Below are 21,648 nucleotides of genomic sequence, written 5' to 3'. Positions count from 1 at the left end.
GCGAGTGTAAAATGCAACAGTGTTCCTAGCAACAGAACGCCATAGCCATTAGGCCACTGTGCTGGCGCTTGTTTGTTTATCCTGCGCTTTTCTTGCTTACAAAGTTGTGTCATCATCATCATCATCATCATCATCATCAGCCTGGTTACGTCCACTGCAGGGCAAAGGCCTCTCCCATACTTCTCCAACTGCCCCGGTCATGTACTCATTGTGGCCATGTTGACCCTCCAAACTTCCGAATCTCATCTGCCCACCTAACTTTCTGTCGCCCCCTGCTACGCTTCCCTTCCCTCGGAATCCAGTCCGTAACCCTTAATGACCATTGGTTATCTTCCCTCCTCATTACATGTCCTGCCCATGCCCATTTCTTTTTCTTGATTTCAACTAAGATGTCATTAACGCGCGTTTGTTCCCTCACCCAATCTGCTCTTTTCTTATCCCTTAATGTGCCTACCTCTTATTGATGCTGTTTTCTTTTTCCTTAAAGTATAACACACATAGTGGCACACATTTTTGCTGCACCACAGAGCCTTACAGTATGGTTATATGCCTGCAGTCATAACCAATCTTCAATCATCTTTCGAAAAAAAAAAAAAGGCAGATTTTAATTTTTGAGAGATGAAGAATGAGGCGACGTGAAATCTTAGCTAGTGCCAATTAAAACTGACAAGAGTGCAAGTTGTCGAAGTTAGGAATACATGTTAGAAAAATATACTATCTTTCTCAATGAGGCCTTCTTCATACAGCTGATCTCTCTGTCCTATCCTGTGAGAATCACAACACTCTTTAGACAGGGAAAAATCCTTTTTAGTGTGCAAATCGTAGGTAGGAAGGAAGACGGCGACAGAACAGAGCACACACTAACAACCAAGTTTATTTCTCAGATGGTGGGAGTACTAGTACAATTGGAGGGGACGAGGAAAAGGGGAAAAAGGAGGAGGTGAAGTAACTGCGTAGGCACATATACAAGAACCCTCATCATCTCAAGAGGTACTGACATTCATTATCTAGTAAGTTAACAGAAGGTGCACTCACACATTTCTTTTCACCTGCATCGCGAATAAGGATTTCATGTGCCCTTTGTCACTGCATTTGGCCACAACTTGGCAATAGCCTATCTAGGGTTGCACTTGCACTTCGAACAGTGACTTGTTAGGTGGCCGCCTACAGATGGTACATCAGATTGGTGTGCTCTTTTTAGGCAGCGTAAATACATCACCCTATCTGGCCAATGTAGCAGTGGCCCCACAATAAATAAATGTGCTAGACAACTCCCCACCTGGAAGTGCAATCTCGAGTTTATGTGCTTACAAAGGGACTCTAGCTTATTCCATTTCGTAAATACAAGCATGACACCCACATTTCTGACAATTTTTTTAGGCAATGTGTCACCTTGTGAACATAAGGTATAGCAGAAATCTTCACCTTGGGTTAATCCTTATGGACTGTTTGTCTTGCACTTTTTTCTTCCTTCTTGAAATCAGCATGAAGTGATTCCACTATGCCTGAGGGCAGGTTGTTTTGGAAGCCTGCAACTTTTAGTCTTTCAACTTGGCTTTGAAAGCTGGTTTTAACCTGGTGATGGCAAGACCTTGACAGCAATCCCTTCATGCATGCTTTTGCTATCCCCCACTTAACAACCTTCAAATGCGTGGAACTAAAAGGGAACAGGCTTTTTTGAGAGTGAGGAGCATATTACCAGCAAACAGAAGAAAAACTTTTTAAAATCTTTTCCACATTCTGCTGGGCATCACAGTGCTCTCTGCATGAAATATGACTGGGCACAACTGTCTACTTCGCAGGTCTGTAGGCAGCCACTGTTCCAAATAGGTGTACCCCTAGCTTTTACAATAACCAAGTTTTGGCCAAATAATGTGACAAACGGGCACATGAAATTCATGAGGCCCTTATTCGTGGTGCAGGTGAAAAGAAATGTGTGAGTGCGCCTTCTATTAACTTACTAGATAATGGATACCAGTATCTGGTGAGATAATGCAGGTTCGTGTACATGTGGCTACACAGTTATTTCACCCCCTCCTTCCCTCCCTTCCCCCTCCCTCCGATTGTGCTTATGTTTCCGCCATCTGAGCAATAAACATGGTTTATAGTGTGCTCTGTCCTGTTGCCTTCTTCCTTCCTTCCTACGATTTGTGCACTAAGAAGGCCTTTTCCTTGTCTGAAGAATGTTTCACCAACCAGCCCAAGCAGCCAACCCTTCTGCATCACAACACAATTTACAAACAGGGGACAAACTTTCCACTGCAGATTTTCCTCAAAACTGGTCACTGCAACAAGCTGGGTGCTCTCTGTATCTATGTCAGCATGGCGACTAAAACATACATAGTTCCAAGAAAATGGCAAAGCTTTCAAGCATTTATGAATGTACCCGTCCGCACAGGTTCAGGCTGTCAGTCACTGCGACCAAAATGTGTGCAATAGACCCTTTTCATAATTGCAATGCTAGCTTTGCAGCGCCACAATCGCAGCGCAGTCATTTTTGCGGACAGTGTGTACAAGCACAGTTTGCTTGTATTATGACATGGAAAATGTAGACATGGCTCTCGTGATGAAACCATGCTTAAGAAACAAGCCCCAGCATGAATAGCTAGCACTTCGTTTTCATTTGAATGATGACCGGTGAAGCTATTAATTGGGCAAATGCGCAGTGCAGAAAAACACACTCGCAAATTATGAAAAGGGCAAAGGGCCCATTAAAACTGGCCAATTTAGGGCACTAAATTTTGCCTCCATTTTGTGCAGTATACCTATGGAGACTTGTAGGCAATGGTTTATCCACAAAATTAAAAAAGTAACACACTATTTGCAAGCACTCATCTGTGGTAGTATCAAATTTTATCTGTGGCAGTTCTATATGTAATGCACACTTGCAAGTGCGGGTGTTCTGAGAAGAACATGACACGGGCTTTGAAATGTCGCATAAAGGCCTTGCCCAGTTCTGAAGACTTCTGCAAAGCTTATAACCGTATGTGGCTACGTCTTTGGCTATTGTCCAGAACTTGTGCCAAGTCTGCCTAGCCTCATGAGCCTTTGTGCTGTAAACATAACGCTGGCACTAAAACCGCCTGTATATAATCAGGAGCTAACAATGGGTGCTGAAGGTGGCCAGAGCTCTAAATGCTCATATAGCACTGGCACTATCGTTTACACTCTTTACATCCTGCAAGAGATTAGCAGCATGGTTACTGTAGCGTCCCTGTTGGCTGTGCCAATCAACACATGAAGCTTTGATGGACAACAGCAAGAGATTTTACAAGCAGCCAGCCACTCAATGTGGACAAAAAATATGCTATTGTATTTATATTCACAAAAAATTGTCCATGGTACCTTTAACCAAGCTTTAACAGTATGTTTTTCATACCTTCTTGTCAGTCGATTTGACCTGGAATGCTGCAATAGGATTCCTAAAAGCACTGTTCCACAGCTCCTGCTCTACTTTTTTGTCCAGGGCGAACTCCAAGTCTGTCAGGAGCAACTCTTCCAACAGTAGGCAAAGCCGTGTGCGAAGCTGGAAGGCCCTTGCATTCCGAGGATTGTCTTCTGCGCATGAAATGAGAAACAGTATACTATCAGAAAGACAGATTTTAGGTAACCCACTATATTCTAGAAATTACATGTGCTGCTGAGCACACATTTCAATTTATTGTGATTCAAGAAAGTTTCAAGATTGTGATTCAAGGATGGCACCAGTGGGTGGCGGCCATGTCCCCTAAATTTTTCCTGCCGCCCCTATATCTGCAAGCCGCTGTGCTTCTTGGTGTTGTACGGTTCCCATAAAAACAGATCAAAACAAAATAAAGTCTTAAATGGCTCTTTATCTGCTGACTGACGAGGCTGAAACAACTATCACCTGTCAATCTGCAATGTTTCACAATGCTCAAGTCTCACCACAATCAATATATCATTGCACCTGCCATTTTAAAATTATGCCCGCCTCCGCATCGCCCCCGCCCCCTCCCCCCACTAAGAAAATCCTGGAGCCGTCCCTGCCACAGTTGCCGAATTCATGGTGTTTAAAATAATTACGAGTTACCTCACACCAGATTTGTATGCAACAAATGACATGCAATTACATACTTCATACCACTCACTGTAATTCGACAAGTGGACTTGTCTTTTTCAAGATAAGTCCACTTGTCGAAACATTGGCTTCCGCTTTTACCTCGCCTTGAAAAAGACAAGTCCACTCATCGAAACGTTGGCTCCCACTTTTACCGTTCTCATTTTGCTCATCGTGTTGAATTTCCATCTCCCGCCTTCCCCGTGTTTTCACTGTAATTCAGTTACTTTTATCAACAACCAATTACATGTAATTAGTTCACTTGAATTTGATAACTACAGTAGAATGCTCAAAGTCACGCCACACAGTAACATCGTGGATGTGTACATACAGACAGGCAAACCCGGCGCTCAATATTTGTTTCATCTTAATGGCAGGTTGCGTGGCCTGTATTGTTGGCGTATAACGAGGGCATGGCTGCACCACATCAGAATGGCCATGTTCAGCAAATTTAGACTTTTTCCATTGTCACTGGATAGTTTTCAACCTTTGTTTGCTAATTTCCCAGTTCAGTTCTTGTATGTAGCAAGGTGTTCGTACATTAAAAAAAACACCCTTTCCTTCAGCAAACACATTGGGCCAGTTTTCACTGTTGCTGCTGATGTCCTCCTTACAAGGAAACAAGGGAAGATGAAAGAAAAATTTGAAAAGCAATTGTTAGTGAAGATAATGTGTGAAGGGATGCAGAAGACACACTGAAAGAGCAAGATCAGCTGATCTAATTCTATTCACTGTATTTGTGCAATGTTAATAAAAATTGGGAAGAAAGTAATGTAAAAGTAATCAATTAATTTCTAGTAATTGTTCAATTAATTGTGGGGCAGTAATTAGTCACTGTATCAATTGCACTTTTTAAATTAAGTAACTGTAATTGATTACATTTATTCCTGTAATGTATAAAAGTAGGTCTAACACCAACTATATGGCAAGATATGTCTATCTTGCAGTGGTTGTCCTTTAGAAGCACAGGGAAAAAAATTTAACAGCTGCCATGCATTGTGGGAACACAAAGTTTCTCTGGAAAGTTTGCGAACTTTGAAAAAATTAATTGCTTTCATTTACCTACCGACCATTTAGGTTTGTCGCCTTCGAAGTAGTTCCTTTCCGAGTAGATGCACTGAATTCAGCATTTCTGCCATGAAAGGGACGCTTCTTAGAATGCTTCTTTTGGGATGCTTCGCAGCTTGGCTAGTGAATTTTTCTTGAGGGTGTCAATAGATTCAAAGTGCCTTTTTCAGAGCTGATTTCTATTTAGGGAAAAGAAAAATCTGCTGGGGTCTAAGTCAGGTGAATACGGAGGTTAGGGAACAAGTGGCGTCGAGTTCTAGGCCAAAAACTATAATGATCAGCGATGTGTGGGCAAGCGCATCATCATGATGGAGCATCCAGCACTGCTCCTCCCAAATATGCGGTCTTTCCTTCCCAACTGCTCCACGAAGATGTTCCAAATTTCCAGACAGTATTCCTTATTGACCGTCTTCTCTTGTGGAAGAAATTCATGGTGAATAATATGTTTGGAATAATAATAATAATAATAATAATAATAATAATAATAATAATAATAATAATAATAATAAAGAGAAACGTGAGCAACACTAGCACATAGGACAAAACTTGTCGTGCTTTCTTGGGTCGCAGTGAAAATATTACTGTCCCCGTTAATCATATTTTTCAATAATTTTTGATCTAACCTAGCCCGTCCCAGAAGCTCTTTGCTCACTTTCAGTCGTGTCTGCTTTTGTTCATCTGAAAAAAGCCACAGCACAAATGTTACTGTGAGGCGGTGCATACCTAATATGTTGGTGAGAATCTTGTGGCATACATTTTTTGAGATGCCAACCTCTCCAGCTACTTCCTGAACTGTCAGACGACAGTTCAAATGAATCAGTTCAAAAACAGATTATGCTGTGGAGAAAGTGAATGTGTCTTAACAGAAGTATGGCCTTTTATAAACCGTTTACACCACTTGTGCATTGCAGCCTTTTCTGAAGCTGAAGTTCCAAACGCTGTTTGCAGCACATCAAATGTCCCCGTAAAAGATTTTCGATGTTTCACGCAGACCTGCTGCTCCCCCGATTTGCTCATTTCGATGTACAGGGAAAATCAACAAAAACAATTGACATAAGTTTACACAAATGTGCACAGCAAAACAAGTGCAATTTTCAGAGCTGCTCGAGCCAGCTGGTACAATAAACGCACTGCTAGAGAGTGGTACAAGTTCTACTAAAATCGTTAAAAGTTCGTGAACTTTCAGGACAGACTTCGTATGTTATTGTGAAGCATTTGCCACACAATGCATGTGATGAAATGTTTTAACATTACCATTTAAGTGTACTTCCGCTTTTAAGATTCACTAAGAGGCCACTAGAAGCAGACTGATGTATACAATCCAAGCACCTAGTTTTATACAGTACTATTGAGATGTGAACCTCTCCAACACCATGTGTAGCAGAACATGTACTGCCATCTAGAATACAACGAATGACACATCAGCGCAATGAGAACGAGGGAGCCTCCACACACACCACGTGATGCTGAACTAGATGCAATAGCTGCAGCATTAGATAGCTGCTATGCTCTTAAAGCAGCACCTCTTCGTGCCCTGGCACCTCCATCTACATGCAGCACAACCACCTTCTCGCAGCAGCTTAATTTAATTGTGACATGCTATGCCTTCAACTAAGCTCTTCAAGACAGTTTCGCACTTTGCAAGGCCACACAATGAAAGGTGTTAGGCAAACTAGCCCAAAACACACAGCTGTGGCCTCGGTTCCCTCTACAATCTTGAGCAGCATGGCAGCTGTGCTGACATTATAGAATGAGAGCTTGGTCATGTGATCCTCTCTCAAACTGCATTACTACTACTGGCATGAGCTAAAAAAAACTTGTGTCAGAGAGCCATCACTACAAGATGGTGTGCGAGGTTGTGCTTCACAGTTACTGTCCCTGCAAAATGATGGCCATATTTAAATCCCAGAAATCTTGGATATTAAGAGATATTTTTTTTAAAGCTGCCATGTAGCTACATATAAAATACTGGCATTTAGTAAGAATAAAGTGCATAAATATGGTAAAATTTAGCAGCTGGATCTCCCCACCCCTCTTCAAATGTATGTGAAGCTGAACTCATCACGTGGGCACTTCAAGCTGAGCTTGTAGGAAAAAGGAACAGCTTTGTGACTTGTTAAGTGTTTAGCTGTGGGACAATGTTTCTTGCTTCTCTACTCTTTGTTTCTTGTAATGTGTGTTCCATTTGCTGCCTATAATCTGGTAAGCTTGCTTTAGTACAAATTCAGGTGAGAGTGAGACAGTTGGCATTAGCTGGCACTGCATTCAAAGCCACATTGTACAAGATATAAACAATGACAGTAAAAGATGGTGAATCACCAAGTGATAGTTTCCAAATGTTAGCAGTGTAAAGACACAATGGATTAATGGACAGGCATTAAAGAACAGAAACAAGCAATTATTACTGTTTACATTGCGCTATTAGTGTTGCCAGCTGAAAGAGCGCATAAGGTTCATATTGTTCTCGTTCATATTGTATTACGCTGCCTGAAACCTAAGTCAAGTCTCTAGTTCGACTAGAGAACTTTATGACAGAGTTTCAGGGTTGGCATTTCTAGTGTATAAATATCCAAATTAAAATACTGGAAAGTGATGGAATGGTAATGTAGTGACCGATAAGATGTGGTCTACAGAGTATATAAAAAATAGAAATTCACTTCAGTGTCTTTTTAGCATATTTGTTTTGCAATAAATGTGTACAGCAAGACTTCACTTAAATGAACTTAAGGGATCATAATAAAGTGTGGGTTCAAATGAAAGTTCAATTCATGCATGCAGGAAGGAGCCTGCTATCAGAAAGCGAAGTGAATGAGAATGAAATAACAAGTAGACATTTATTTGGTATTGCTCAGAAGCAAGTTTAGCATCTTTTAAACAGTAGCTTTATCTTAAGCTAGACTTATGCAGGGATTATATAAAGCGTCGTAGAAAGAACGGCCGTATCACAGTACTCGTACTCTTCCTCGGGCAGAGCAGTCCACAGTGCAATTATCTATAGTTCTACATGACCCCTTTTGCTGCATGAAACTGCGTTCTGTCAACAGCTGCAGCTACAAGATAAACAACCAGTTCACTTGGACTGAAACTGGAAAGTGGGTTTAGTAGCCATTTGAGTTGAAAGCCAACTGACCACAAAGGGTTCTCAATGTGTACAGTTCTCTGTAATTGTTATGGTGTGCACTTAAAGACATTAGCATGTGGAAATGTGAAAAAAGAGATGAGAGAAAAAAAAAGGCATAATGACACAGGTAATGTGCAGCAGTGTTAAAAAAAAGGTTCACACAAGTGAAATTACAGCACTGCCCAAAGTTCACTGAGCTAAAATCTACTTAAACTGAATACTGAGTTCCACGTGGGGAAATAAAAAAAAAAGCTTGTTCAAAGTTCATGTAAGTGGTCTTTGCTCCTCCACACACAGCTCGCTTCAGTTGCAAAAAAGCCATGTTAGAGCTGTAGTCTATGATACAAAATGAGCATGCTGTCCAGAAATGGTGGCTGCTTATATAGCCATCAAGATTGCTGCAGCCTTCCAGTTCCTGGATAATGGAGGTGGCCTACACAAATTGAGCAGCACTTGTTGTCGGACATCGTAACACTTCCTTAGCTATGCTCATGAGGCAAGTGGATAGAGCAGCTGCTTTCAACATGTGCACACCATAATGCCTCTCTGGAACTAAACATTCTGGCTGAAAATTATAAGAAGTTATTTCAAATCATAAATCATAGCCTGGGTGGCATATAACACAATGCTGTAAAGCTTAAATCTGTAATGCACTGAAGCTGGCTCAAGTGCTCTTTCTGTTGGATCCAACAGTATTTTAGATTGGAATTTTAGAAGAGCGCATTGATATTTATGGGCTGTTCAAGTAAGTGACATTAACCAAAGAGGTATTTCCATCACTATCTTGAGGCAATAAAAGCTGCAGGAGCAATCCTGCATGTAAAAGTTTGTTGGAAGAGGACTAGTGAAGCCTACCCACTGAATGCCAGGCATGATGGGTTAATAAAGCATTTTCTTTCTGTCCCTGGATTAGCTTCGAAAAACCATGAGCACATCAATAAGTGTGCACTGTCATTTTTGACTTCCAACTCAATAAATTTTTCCAAAAAGTAAGAGCATAACAGGGTTGGCTATTATGTTAAGAGTTTCAAATATCACTTCTGCTGATACATCTGGGCACTTCCTACTTGACAGTTCTTGACAACTCAGACTTTTAAATACTTCTATTCAGAATATTTTGTGCAATATTAGGCACACAAGCTAAGAAAGTGTTTGCATATTCAAAGAGTACCTTAGATTAATGACAAAGTTTCACCTACATAGCAGTCTTCAGGATGATGCTAAGTGTTCTGCAGCACTCATGGGTTCCAACAAGTTTTTAAATGTGCATATCTAAATGTGAGGAGTGCAACCTGTAGGAAGCTTTTAATTTACTACAAGTGCAATTTGCCGGGACTTCTGGATGCCTTTCTCTATTATTTATGTCGGCCTATCAAATATTTCTATCTTGTCAATGCAGCATGACACCTCCAAACTTTAGCCACTGCTGACATTCTGGCCCAACAAGTGTTTTAATAGTCAATGAACGCTAAGTCCCGTATGATTACTTCAATGACAACAGTCAAGGTGCACTTCACTTTCCTAAAAAAATATGAAGTACTGAAGAAAAATGACTGGCGAGCGAAAGGTTTGCTAGTGGTAGAGCACTTCTGCGGTGCGTACACCAGTGAAACCAATGGACTCGGCAGCATGCACTGATTATTACAAGTGCCGCTCAAGTTTAGGTTCTTAAGCGAACGAAAATCTCGCAACACCGTCTTTGTCACTCACCAACTCCCTACGCTGAGCTATCAAGCGACAATCGGCGTTTATTAACGGGCATCGCAAATTTTATAAATGCAGTGAGCGACTTCAAAAGTAAAGCGCGCCCGCTGGTCATGAGCACAGTGAAAATTGCACCCTCGCGCGTTCTTACAGAAACACAGCACGAGCACCAGCTGCGCAGTTTCAAGAGAGACTGCTGGGAAGATAAGACTTACCGGCTAGTGCTGACTTCACGCTTTCAACTTCCCTGGAAAAGGAAAATGATATAATCACCTTGCGACAATCCGAGAGCTGCGATCGGACACTGAGAAAACACATGCGATCACAAACGCAAGGCAGTACGGCTACGAAGACTGCACAGCGTGCTCTTCGTACCCGCAGCCACACAACAAGCAATTTTCGCGGACACTGCTACTCATGGGAGCGTTGACAACCACAGGAAAATAACACGAAGACAGTGAAAGTATCTCGAGTTAAGCAAAACCGCGGACACTCGGCAGAGCTGGTTTCAGCGCTCGCTGCCCGAACGCAACGTTCGATCAGGCTAGGAATGGCAAGACAGACGGCGGGGAATCAAATGCGCGGCTGAATCGTTGAACTAGAGGTGTACGTGGATCACATATCGTAAATAAATCTTCGAGTCCACCACTTTCCAAAAAATATGGTCACAAAATATGCGCGCGATTGTCGTACAGCTATCGCGACCCAATGGTGAGCCTCGCTGCGTTCGAATACAACGGCAACCTAAATAATGTCCACTTACTTCAATATTTCCGAAACTGATGCCTTCATTTCTGCGGCGTTAAAAAAGACGGACAGCGCGAGGGGGCAGATTATATCAAATACAGTTAGCAAATCCGTACAAAAGATTCAAAAGACTAATTTCCATCTTCCGAGTGTTTACAAGCACACCCGACAACTGTAGGCTTTTCAGAACCGCCAAACGCAGAAAACATGCTCGATGACTGCAGGTGGCGCAAAATGCTTTACGCGTTAGTGTACAAAAGAGCTACTGCATAAACATCATGTCCCATAGTTTTAGAGAATAAAATAATGCAACTTTAATATGCAAACTTAAACACGTTACGTTAACGAATTTGATGAAACAAAAATTAACTAGCTCTGTGCGAGTGCGTGACGAGTGGCGCAATTTTTGAAAGAAGAATCTGCCATGCACAGTCTCCGTGCTGCCGGTTTAAACGCAAGCAACAGTATATGTCTCACAAAACAGCTCATTTTTACCTAAAGCGACCATACGTCCCGAATTAGGTGGTACACATCTACCGCTTTTATTTTTTGCGGCAGGGTTGCACTGTCCCGCAGCACTCGTAAGTGGAAGCCATCTTTTGCCAGGGGCGGCGGGAACTGGCGCAAAGAGCGACCGCAAATACGCCTTTTCCTATCGCATGCTTGCCACCAGTGCTCGCTCGTCATGGCTTTGTCGTCAGCTGCCCTGTCATGAAACTCGCAGCACCTGCACGGGCCGCGCTGAGAGATAGCGATGGGGTCGAGAGGCCCGCGCGGGTGTTGCGAGTTAAATCGCTTGTGTCATGGCTTGTGTCATATAGAATAATTAGAAGCATGCTGAGATGGATTATTCGAAGAGGCGGCCATTATTAGCACAAGAAATCGAAATAAATGTTCAACTAATTAACAAAAAAACACACAATTATGCTGCTAAATAATTATTCTAGGGCACATATATTGCAATTTACGAATTGTATAGCCGGTGAGTTTGCAAGATGAATCCACTTGAATCTCCAGGATGGCACCACTTTTGAGATATTATTTCTAAAAGTGTGGAACGAAATAGATGGGCGTTTCAGTTACTTTTTCGCTTCAATGCATAAAAGAGCGTTTTGTGAAAAAAAGTAAATGGAACAACAGCGCATTTTTTACGGCGAGTTTGATGGCACATATCTCGAAACTTGCAAGCTCGCCGGCTACAACTCGTAAATTAGAATATGTGCAGTAAAGTTTTTAATGAATTTAATTGGTGCATTTTTAAAATTAGTTCAATATGTGTTTCAGTGCAAGTGATGTCCGCCTCTCTCAATAATCCAACTCAAGGACTAGAATTAGGTTATCCGCAACAGGTGATTTTTAAAAATTTTTGAAAACATAAAAGTGATCACTCCGTATATGTCAGCTGTGTAATAGCTTAAATCGAAGCTATGACAAGTTTTTTTTTTTTTTAAGTTCTGCCTCCATATAGGAATGCGGCCTCCATGGTCGAGAATTGAATGCGCGACTTTGAATACTCAGCAGCAATCGCCATAGCCACTGGAAAACTGCAGCGGATATGCGCGTCATGTGTTTGGCTTGCATTTTTGCTAAATTGGAGGTATACATCTTGACTACTGTTTTAGCGCACGAAAGACGAAAACGCAGAGATAACATAACAGGACAAAGCGCCTGGTCCTGTCGTCTTATCTCTTCGTCTTCGTCTTTCGTTTGCTAAAACAGTAGTCAAGATGCAGGTAAACAAACTAGCCCAGTTGTCCATTCTGGGGCAGGTATACACATTCAACCCGCAGGCAGACCATGGCAGGCAGCCACTTGTTGCGACTGGATGGATGGATGGATGTTATGAGCGTCCCCTTTGGAACGGCGCGGTGGGTTGCGCCACCAAGCTCTTGCTATTATACTGCCTAATGTCCTACCTAGGTTAAACAATGAAAAAAGAAAAAAATAACACTATGAACTACCACGCCCAAATTTTCTGATCCCCTTTGCGAACTGTGCTTTTGTACATCTCCGTCTTTTGTCGTTTCCCTACTTTTCTTCCATCAATCCTCCAATCGCCTCTTACTAGTGCCTATTGCGGACATGTTTGCTTTACCACTGCTCCCGCTGAACCCAAGGGCTTCAAGGAGGCCAGTGGTGCCTAAATCCACCGCTGGGTAGACGTCTTCACATTCTAATAAAACATGCTCCGTCGTTTCCCTAGCTTTACCGCAGCAAGCACATGCTTCTTCTTCCTTCTTATATCTCGCTTTATAGGTGCGTGTTCTAAGGCATCCCGATCTCGCTTCGAAAAGTAATGAGCTTCCCTTTGAGTTATCATAAATGGTTTCCTTCCTGATTTCGTTTTTTTCCGCTTAAGTAGTTACTCATGGCAGGTTTCTTTTCCATTGCCGCCACCCATGAGATTATTTCAGCCTGTCTGACTATCCGTTTGACCTACTTTGTTGCTGTGTTGCCTACCCTACAGGCCGCATACTTGCTGGTAAGCTTCCTAGTTCTTTTCCTCCACTGTGAATCAATGTTTTTCCTGTACAGATACCTGAACACTCTCCCAGGCCATTTACTTTCTTCCATATTCCTCAGCCGTTCTTCATACTCAATTTTACTGCGAGCTTCCCTCACTTCAAAACTAGTCCAGCCCATATCACCCTGTACAGCTTCATTTGTAGTGACTCTCAACTTTTTTCAATTTTTCAATTTCACTCTCAACGCTGCAAGACGCCACCTGTCCAAGCCCGCGTCGCTGCCAGCAACGGCACAGACGTGTTGACGTTGAGCGTAAGCGCATGACTGAAGGCGCGGTGACAGCTGCGAATGTCAAACACGCGTTTCCCGGCAGCTGACCCGTGGTGTCGTGGCTGTGGTGCGTTCATGTGAATCAAGCGGCCCACACTATATGGAAGTGCTGCGCACATTGCCAAAATGTTCATCACGCGCCACAGCTTGGTCATGTCAAATTTATTACGCTTGTAAGCCGTCATGAACAAGAGTTACATATTTCCAAGGAGGCAATTTCGCTCTCTACAGTGTCACCGAACCAAAATACTGTACCACCGAACTTCGGAATTGGACCTCCGAGAGCACTTGCTTTCGGGAGAGGCCCGCTCCATCGAGTTTATGGCCCGCTCGCTGCTCTCATGGGCAGTGATGCCAACCTTGCGGTTTTGCGGCTAATTTATAGCTTGTTTCGGCTTTTTGCGGGAAGGATTGTTCTTTCGTGGGCGGCGTTTCTTTTTCTGTTTTCGGGCCATGATGGCTTCTTTATGGCGGTGAAACGATGCGTGATTATATTTATACTGTCCAGGGCTTCAGATGTTGCAAACGCTCTGTTTAAGTGTGTCCTTTTTTTATGGTAAGATGTCCAGTAATCATCGTGACCGTCAAAACACATTTTGCTTCACGTTACTTTCACTGTATGTCCATGTATTCTCTAAACAAAAGCTCTGGCAGATTCCGAAGTTAGAGGTAAAATTAGGAGCTCTTTGCCTTGCCGCTATATACAAGGGTCCACTCTAAGGGAAATTTAACTTGAATGACCTAAATGTCTCAGTAGATGTCTCAGCAGTACTCAGTCTCACAATAAAGGACGTTTGTTCATATTTATAATGGCTCGTTTTCTGTATACGAATCAAATGCTAGCTTTATTTTTTTCTCAGTGCCACTTCTTTAGTTGTATGCCATGCAGGCCCAATAAAGTTCAATTTCTGACTTTATTTACCATCGCAGCCTGTCTGCAGAGGGTTCTTTAGCGGGTTTGGGAGCTTTGAAATTGTGGTTTTTAGCAGCTTTTTCAATGCTCCACCTGCGGTTCTTCTGATTTCTAGTTGGCAACCCTGTCTAAGGGTATGGTGCGATTTGTACAGCTTCCCTCACAGACTGGCGCCGGTGGGTCTTCTGCCTTCATCGACACTCTGAGGTTACTTTTTGGATCCGATTTAGTCACACGCGTACTCTGTATGGCACGTGTGGCACAGCCACGAGGCTGACGTTGGAGGTAAAATTAGGAGCCCTTTTCTTACTCAGCGCTATGTTCAAGGGTCCACTCTAAGGGAAATTTATCTTAAATGACACGAAGTATATACCGTTATGACTCTAGTGTGGTTATTCGATATTGACGCGTCAGACATACGGTACGCTGCTCACCAAGAGCAGCGGTTCTTCACTGAGACTTGCATGTACTGTAATTCTTACGACGTTCCGCAAGGCATGTCCCGCAAGCATCGGGTCATGACTCCTGTTTCGGACGAATGTAGGTGTGTCACGGACCTCTGATAGTTACCACTGTAAAGAAAAAAAAAATGCCTTGAACCCAACCCAAAGGCTGTTGCCGTGTTTGTGGGTTAGGTTATACGCCCCTTTGCACGAAATAGCCTGTTTATGGTACTTCATACCACAGAGCTTCCTACAAAAGCTACTAGAGGTAACTCTGGCACTTAGATCGTTCTGCTACCATGATAATGATGACTAGTACATGGATTTGTTCAATCTTCGTGCTTGTGGCTTCACACGTTCTAGTGACGTTACTTTTCACGCTTTATGTTTCGAATTTCCAAGCACTCACTATTTTCTAAATAAAATAACTGCGTACATGCGTAATCGTTGCGAACGGGTGTATCTACAAGGCAATAAGTTGTTGAAAATCATCGATTTGCAAAGTCACAAAATCGTTTGAATCCAGAATGACGAAGTTTAGGCCAAATACACGTACTGCACATCATCCCATACTAGCTGAACCACCACGCTTGCATTTCCCATATACACTAACGACAGAGACCCCTCTAGCAATTTCTGTAGGAAAGTCTATGATTGCGGCACGCTTCAAAGCCTTCTATGCGAGCGAGACCATGTGCCATAGTTCGCTAAAAAAAAAAAAGTCGTCAAAGGTAGCTTCTTCACAATAAGACCTCTTATGAGGAGAAGCCCACTTCTGTTCACTCCGTTTGGCAGGCGATACAGTCTCCATATTGGGAGGTCTTTAAGTGCAACCTAGGATGCTACCCCGACAGCGACAAGCTCATCTCATGAACGTGTCGTACACTGAATGATGATAACGACTGCGCACTGTTTTGTACCAAGGGAGTGCAGCGAGAAATGGTGTGTGATTAAGACATTGCGGGTGCCTGTAAGGTATATGTAGTGCGTCTCTGAGTTTGTCGTAAATATAAATGCGAACATCAGGCATATCCAAAGCAGCCCCGGTGTTGCTAAAGACTAGCCAAAGCGGGTCGGAGGCGAATCGGAGGCTAACGAACACATTGGAATGGAGTGCTGCAGAAAGGCGCAAAGGTGTTTCGAAAGGCTGTCGCCTCTCCATTTTGTCACGGTGGTGTGAAGTCGAAGACTGTTTCTACTTTACATCTCTTCTCTGTCACCCTCTTTCTTTCACGTTAAATAAAACACGAAAGGAAAGGCCGCACTTCTGGATAAGAACACCTTCGTCTCATACAGTGGTACCCGGCACTCTCACTTTCTCTGTGAAGGACTGCAACTTAAAATTCATTCATGCCAGAAAGTGAACGAACTATACAGTCTGATATAAGTCTGAAAAAGGACCGAGGAGTTTCAGAGCGAAATGCGCGCGCCACGTCCGCTGCGCGTCGTCGTCCTCGAAGTAGCACCCGTTCTCACGCGCTGCGCGGTCCGTATCCTCTCAATAGACATGCATAGAGTGTCGCACAGGAAGTGGCGCATCGGCGGCCTCAGAAGCACAGACGACGAGCCGCAGCGTGTAAATTTCAGTGTGCAGCGATCGGTTCCACCAGCGGAAGCAGACGCAACGTAAGACCAAGGGTACTTTCCCCCAGCGTCATTTAGCAGAGACGTCGTGACGTCAGCGGATTCCCGCCTCTGTATTGGAGGAATTAAACAATGGCTATGAAAACGCCTATTAAAAATGAATACGCTAGAAGGGAGTCTACGGCACAGAAAATCAGTGCCCGAGCACGGCGGCTTGCTGTGAGCCCCAGCAATACGATTGACGAACGCGCAATTTTCATGTTCTGCAAAGCTCTCATCAGTGACTAAAATAACAAAGGTGCAGGTGAGCATCACAGATATCGTCGCGGGCCGTCAACAGATATTACAGTAAATATTTACGATACGTGTTATTATAATTTTTTTTACTGCACGTGACTTTTTAACCATGAACATTTTTTTCGAGTTGTAAAGTCGCAGGTAACATTACCTACAGGAGAAATAGTGAGAAGGTCCTTCCTTACTTGAATTGCTGCCCTCTTCAGCGCTCTAAACTGTTTACCACTGCTTGACAACTACATTACCAACAGGGGTTGCAGTCAATCCTGACGCAGTAAAATTTGTGTAGCAGTGGTCTGTTGCTGGCTGCTTAAATCTGATCCAGGATATGGCTTTGTGACAATGACTATGTGACCATCGGTTCAGAGTTTAGTGTGGGCAGATTGGATACGGGAACAGGAGAGGATGAAATCTACCACCACCATGTAAGACCAGCGGCCCTGAGGACGTCGGCGATAGGAAATGCCCCACCCCTGAAGACCTCGATCCATCTGGCCACACCAGTCTCCATGGCTAAGTCCTACGGAACCTGTACGGCAGCCCTGCCGACAGCATCGCATGAGGAGATTCACTCTCTCAGAGAGGACGCTGCGCCTCGAAAGAGGGTGCGGGCCTCGTGGAGTCGAGGCGCTGCTCCAAAGCATGTGGCGAATAGACGAGGAGTGGTGACTTGGCAGGTAAGAGGCCAGGCCGTGACGAGGCGCAGGTTTGCAGCACTCGACAGTCTATTTGCGCAGTCAAGACCAGAAAGCGAGTGTGGGTAATAATCGTAAGAACTTCCTTTCATGGCACAGTCGACGGGCCGGGTGAGTACCACCGGAATCGACGAAGACGGAATGCCGGAGTGGCGCCATGGGCGACCGCAACATCCGGCTGCTGCAGGCGGGATCCGCTTTTGCATTCTTGAAACGCCAGCACTCAGCATTGTTCAACACAGACGTAGTAATCGTAAGAAAAACGCCTTGGCAACGGACATACTTAGCAGAGTTCATAAACGCCGTCAGTGTTTGGGCGAGTCGTAACATTGGCGAGGTACCGCCATGGCATGCCGAGCACTCGATCTGGTTTGTTGTGATTGTATATGGCATCCTAGTATAGTTCGCCAGGTGACCTCCGCTTAGCAACGGGCACGTTATAGCCCGTCGCTTCTAGAGGACGTCTTCCGGGACCTGAGCGCGAAGCCTCTTCGGCCCTTGTTCTCCTCTTGGGAGGCATTTGGGTGGCGGATGGACATTCCGGGGCACCTTCATCCGTAGGGCCCTTGCGGAGGGCTTTAGACGCCTCGGCAGGATCATGTTCTGGAATGAATAAAGATAGCACATTTCAAAATAAGTTAAATAGATTCAAACTTAACAAACTCACATTATTACCCCCCCCCCTTAATTTTATATTTCCTTTCTTTCATTTCCAACCTAAACTGTCGTCACCACCACCACCACCACCACCACCACCACCACCACCACCACCACCACCACCACCATCATCATCATCATCATCATAATCATCGTCATAATCATCATCATCATATTTTATGTCAACTGCAGGACGAAGGCCTCTCCCTGCGATCTCCAATTACCCCTGTCCTGCGCCAACTGATTCCAACTAGCACCCGCAAATTTCCTAATTTCGTCGCACCACCTAGTCTTCTGCCGTCCTCTACTGCGCTTCCCTTCTCTTGGTACTCAGTCTGTCACCTTAATGGTACAACGGCTATCTAATCTGCGCATTACATGACTTGCCCAGCACCATTTATTTCTCTTAATGTCAATTGGAATATCGTCTATACCTGTTTTCTCTCTGATCCAAACCGCTCTCTTTCCGTCTCTTAGTTATGCCTGGCATTTTCGCTCCATCGCTGTTTGCCCAGTTCTTAACTTGTTCTCAAGCTTCTTTGTCAGTCTCCAAGTTTCTGCCCCATATGTCCGCCCAGGTAAAATTTACTGATTGTATACCTTCCTTTTCTATGATAACGGTAAGCTTCCAGTCAGGAACTCACGATGTCTGTTGTATGCGATCCAACCCCTTTTTATTCTTTTGGGAATTTCCTTCTCATGGTGAGGGTTCCCTGTGATTAGTTAACCTAGGTAAACGTACTCCTTCACAGACTCTAGAGGCTGACTTGTGATCCTGAACACTTGTTTTCTTGCCCGGTTGTTCATCATTATCTTTGTCTTCGGCATTTTAATCTTCAACTCCACTCTTACACTCTCCCTGTTAGGGTCCTCAATCATTTGTTGTAACTCGTCTGCAGTGTTGCTGAATAGAACAATGTCATTGGCAAACCGGAGGTTGCTGAGGTATTCGCCGTCGATCCTTACTCCTAAACCTTCTCAGTTTAATAGCTTCAATACTTCTTCCAAGCACGCAGTGAATTGCATTGGAGAGATTGTGTCTCCTTGTCTGACCCCTTTCTTTATAGGTATCTTCCTACTTTCCTTGTGTAGAATTAAGGTGGCTGTGGAATCTCTGTAGATATTTTCCAGGGTATTTACGTAAGCGGTCTGTACTCCTTGATTACGCAGTGCATCTATGACTGCTGGTATCTCTACTAAATCAGACGCTTTTTCGTATTCTATGAAAGCCACATAGAGAGGCTTATTGTACTCTGCGGATTTCTCGATAACCTGATTAATGACATGGATGTGATCCATTGTAGAGTATTCCTTCCTGAAGCCAGCCTGTTCCCTCGGTTGACTAAAGTTCAGTGTTGCCCTTAGACTATTGGAGATTATTATGGTAAATATTTTATATAATACTGAGAGTAAGCTAATGGGCCTATAATTTTTCGGTTCTTTCACGTCTCCCTTTATTGTGGATTAGTATAATGTTTGCGTTCTTCCAGTTTTCTGGGACCCTTGCAGTCGATAGACACCTCGTATAAAGAGCCACCAGTTTTCCAAGCATTATGTCTCCTCTATCTTTGATTAAATCGACCGTTATTCCATCTTCTCCTGCCGTTCTTCCTCGTTATATGTCGTGTAAGGCCCTTCTCACCTCATCGCTAGTTATAGGAGGAGTTTCTGTATCCTGTTCATTACTGTTTCTAATTGAGGTATTCTGACTCCTCTGGGTACTGTACCGGTCAGTATAGAAATCTTCCGCTGCTTTTATTATACCTTCGAGATTGCTGATGATATTACCCTCCTTATCTTTCAGTGCATGCATCTTGGTTTGTCCTATGCCAAGTTTCCTTCTCATTGATTTCAGGCTGCGTCCATTTTTTACGGCTTCTTCAGTCTTTATCAAGTTATAATTTCGAATATCACTTATTTTGGCCTTGTTGATCAGTTTTGACAGTTCCGCGAATTCTATCTTATCTCTTGAGTTGGACACTTTCATTCTTTGTCGTTTCTTTATTAGGTCCTTTCTTACTTGGGAGAGCTTGCCTACTGGTTGCCTTGGTGCCTTGCCTCCCACTTCAATTGCTGCCTCTGAAGCCAGCCTCGTTACGGTTTCATTCATTACCTCTATGTCATCATCATCGTCTCTCTGTTCTAAGGCTGCATATTTGTGTGCAAGTACCAGCCTAAATTTGTCTGCTTTTACCCTTACTGCCGCTAAGTTGACCTGTTTCCTCTTGACCAATTTTACTTTTTCTGTGTTCAAATTGAGGTGAATTCTAACCCTCACTAACCTATGATCACTGCACTTTGCCGTACCTATCACTTCTACATCCTGCACTATGCTGGATCTGCAGAAAGTATGAAATCAATTTCATTTCTTGTTTCACCATTAGGGCTTTTCCAGGTGCACTTTCTGTTGCTACGTTTCCTGAAAAAGGTGTTCATTATTCTCAGCTTATTCCTTTCTGCGAAATCTACCAGCATCCCTCCTCTAGCGTTTCTAGAATCGACGCCGTAGTGGCCGATTACCTGTTCACCAGCGTGCTTTTCCCCCACTTTTGCATTGAAGTCGCTCATTACTACTGTATATCGAGTTTGCACTTTTCTCATCGCTAATTCAACATCTTCATAAAACTGATCTACTTCCTCATCGTCGTGACTGGATGTTGTAGCGTAGGCTTGTACTACCTTTAATCTATACCACTTATTAAGTTTGATTACGACTACTGCTACCCTCTCATTAATGCTGTAGAATTCGTCCATGTTGCCCGCTATGTCCTTATGAATTAGGAATCCTACCCCGCATTATTTCTTATCAGAGAGACCTCTATAGCAGAGGACACGGCTGTTATTTAGCAATGTATAAGCCTCACCAGTTCTTATAATCTCACTAAGGCCGAACTGTACCTAACTGAACTGACCCAACCTGTACTATAACGTAACCTGTAACCTAACATTTACCTAACCTAACTGAAATGAACCTAAACTGTACTTTCCCCCATAATAATACAACAGCCAGCAAAATTGTTCGAATGACGTGTCGCGTATAACTACGTGATGGCAGTCGTAACCGCGGCCTTTAGGTAGCTTTAATAGTGTCAACTTTGTCACATAACCATACTTATATAGCATTTCTATATTTGCGCCAATGCTATATGCCTCAGTTCGCTTAATACATTTTAGTGCGAACAGCATGCTGCGCTTGCTGCTTTTTAACGTGATCACGAATATAACGGGAGAGAGGGGTTCATGATGCTTGAAAAAATGAAAAAGAGAATGAAAGGAAGAAAAGAAACAAAGAAGAAACTTAGTGCCCTTTCACTCTGTGAAGTATGGCCAGCGAAGCTGTATATGTGGGCCCCTTAATGGCGAACTGCACTTCCGCCGTGTGTCGGCCCAGCATTGCACTATTTTCGGGATCGGCCTACGTATGGGGAGTGCTTAACGCCTGCTTCACCTCCGCCGCGGGTTCGCCCGGCGTTGCACTATCTCCGGGATCGGCCCACGTATGGCGAGTTCTTTTGCTTACCACGCCAGCGACAGGAAAATTTCCT

The 21,648-nt window shown here is 43.5% G+C and overlaps 1 protein-coding gene across 5 annotated transcripts in view; it reads right to left on the bottom strand.

The window, feature by feature from the left end:
• LOC126548565 (nonsense-mediated mRNA decay factor SMG7-like) overlaps positions 1-10,921 on the bottom strand; it is a 125,274-nt gene extending 114,353 nt beyond the window's left edge. For 4 of the 5 annotated variants that reach the window (XM_050196793.2, XM_050196796.2, XM_050196794.2 and 1 more), the window contains exons 1-3: positions 10,735-10,921; positions 10,187-10,218; positions 3,380-3,558 (exon numbers count right to left, since the gene is read on the bottom strand). In XM_050196793.2, coding sequence (XP_050052750.1) covers positions 3,380-3,558; positions 10,187-10,218; positions 10,735-10,763 — 240 coding nt within the window. In that variant the 5' untranslated portion in view covers positions 10,764-10,921. Of the gene's footprint in view, positions 1-3,379; positions 3,559-5,144; positions 5,209-10,186; positions 10,219-10,734 lie in introns of those variants that run through there. The other variant, XM_055063278.2, reaches the window with a different exon arrangement.
• Between the last annotated feature and the right edge of the window lie 10,727 nt (positions 10,922-21,648).

This window comes from Dermacentor andersoni, chromosome 1, assembly GCF_023375885.2.
Source record: "Dermacentor andersoni chromosome 1, qqDerAnde1_hic_scaffold, whole genome shotgun sequence".
Taxonomy (NCBI): domain Eukaryota; kingdom Metazoa; phylum Arthropoda; class Arachnida; order Ixodida; family Ixodidae; genus Dermacentor; species Dermacentor andersoni.
The sequence above is the reverse complement of the archived record's forward strand: the minus strand, read 5'-3'. Positions and strand labels throughout refer to the sequence as shown.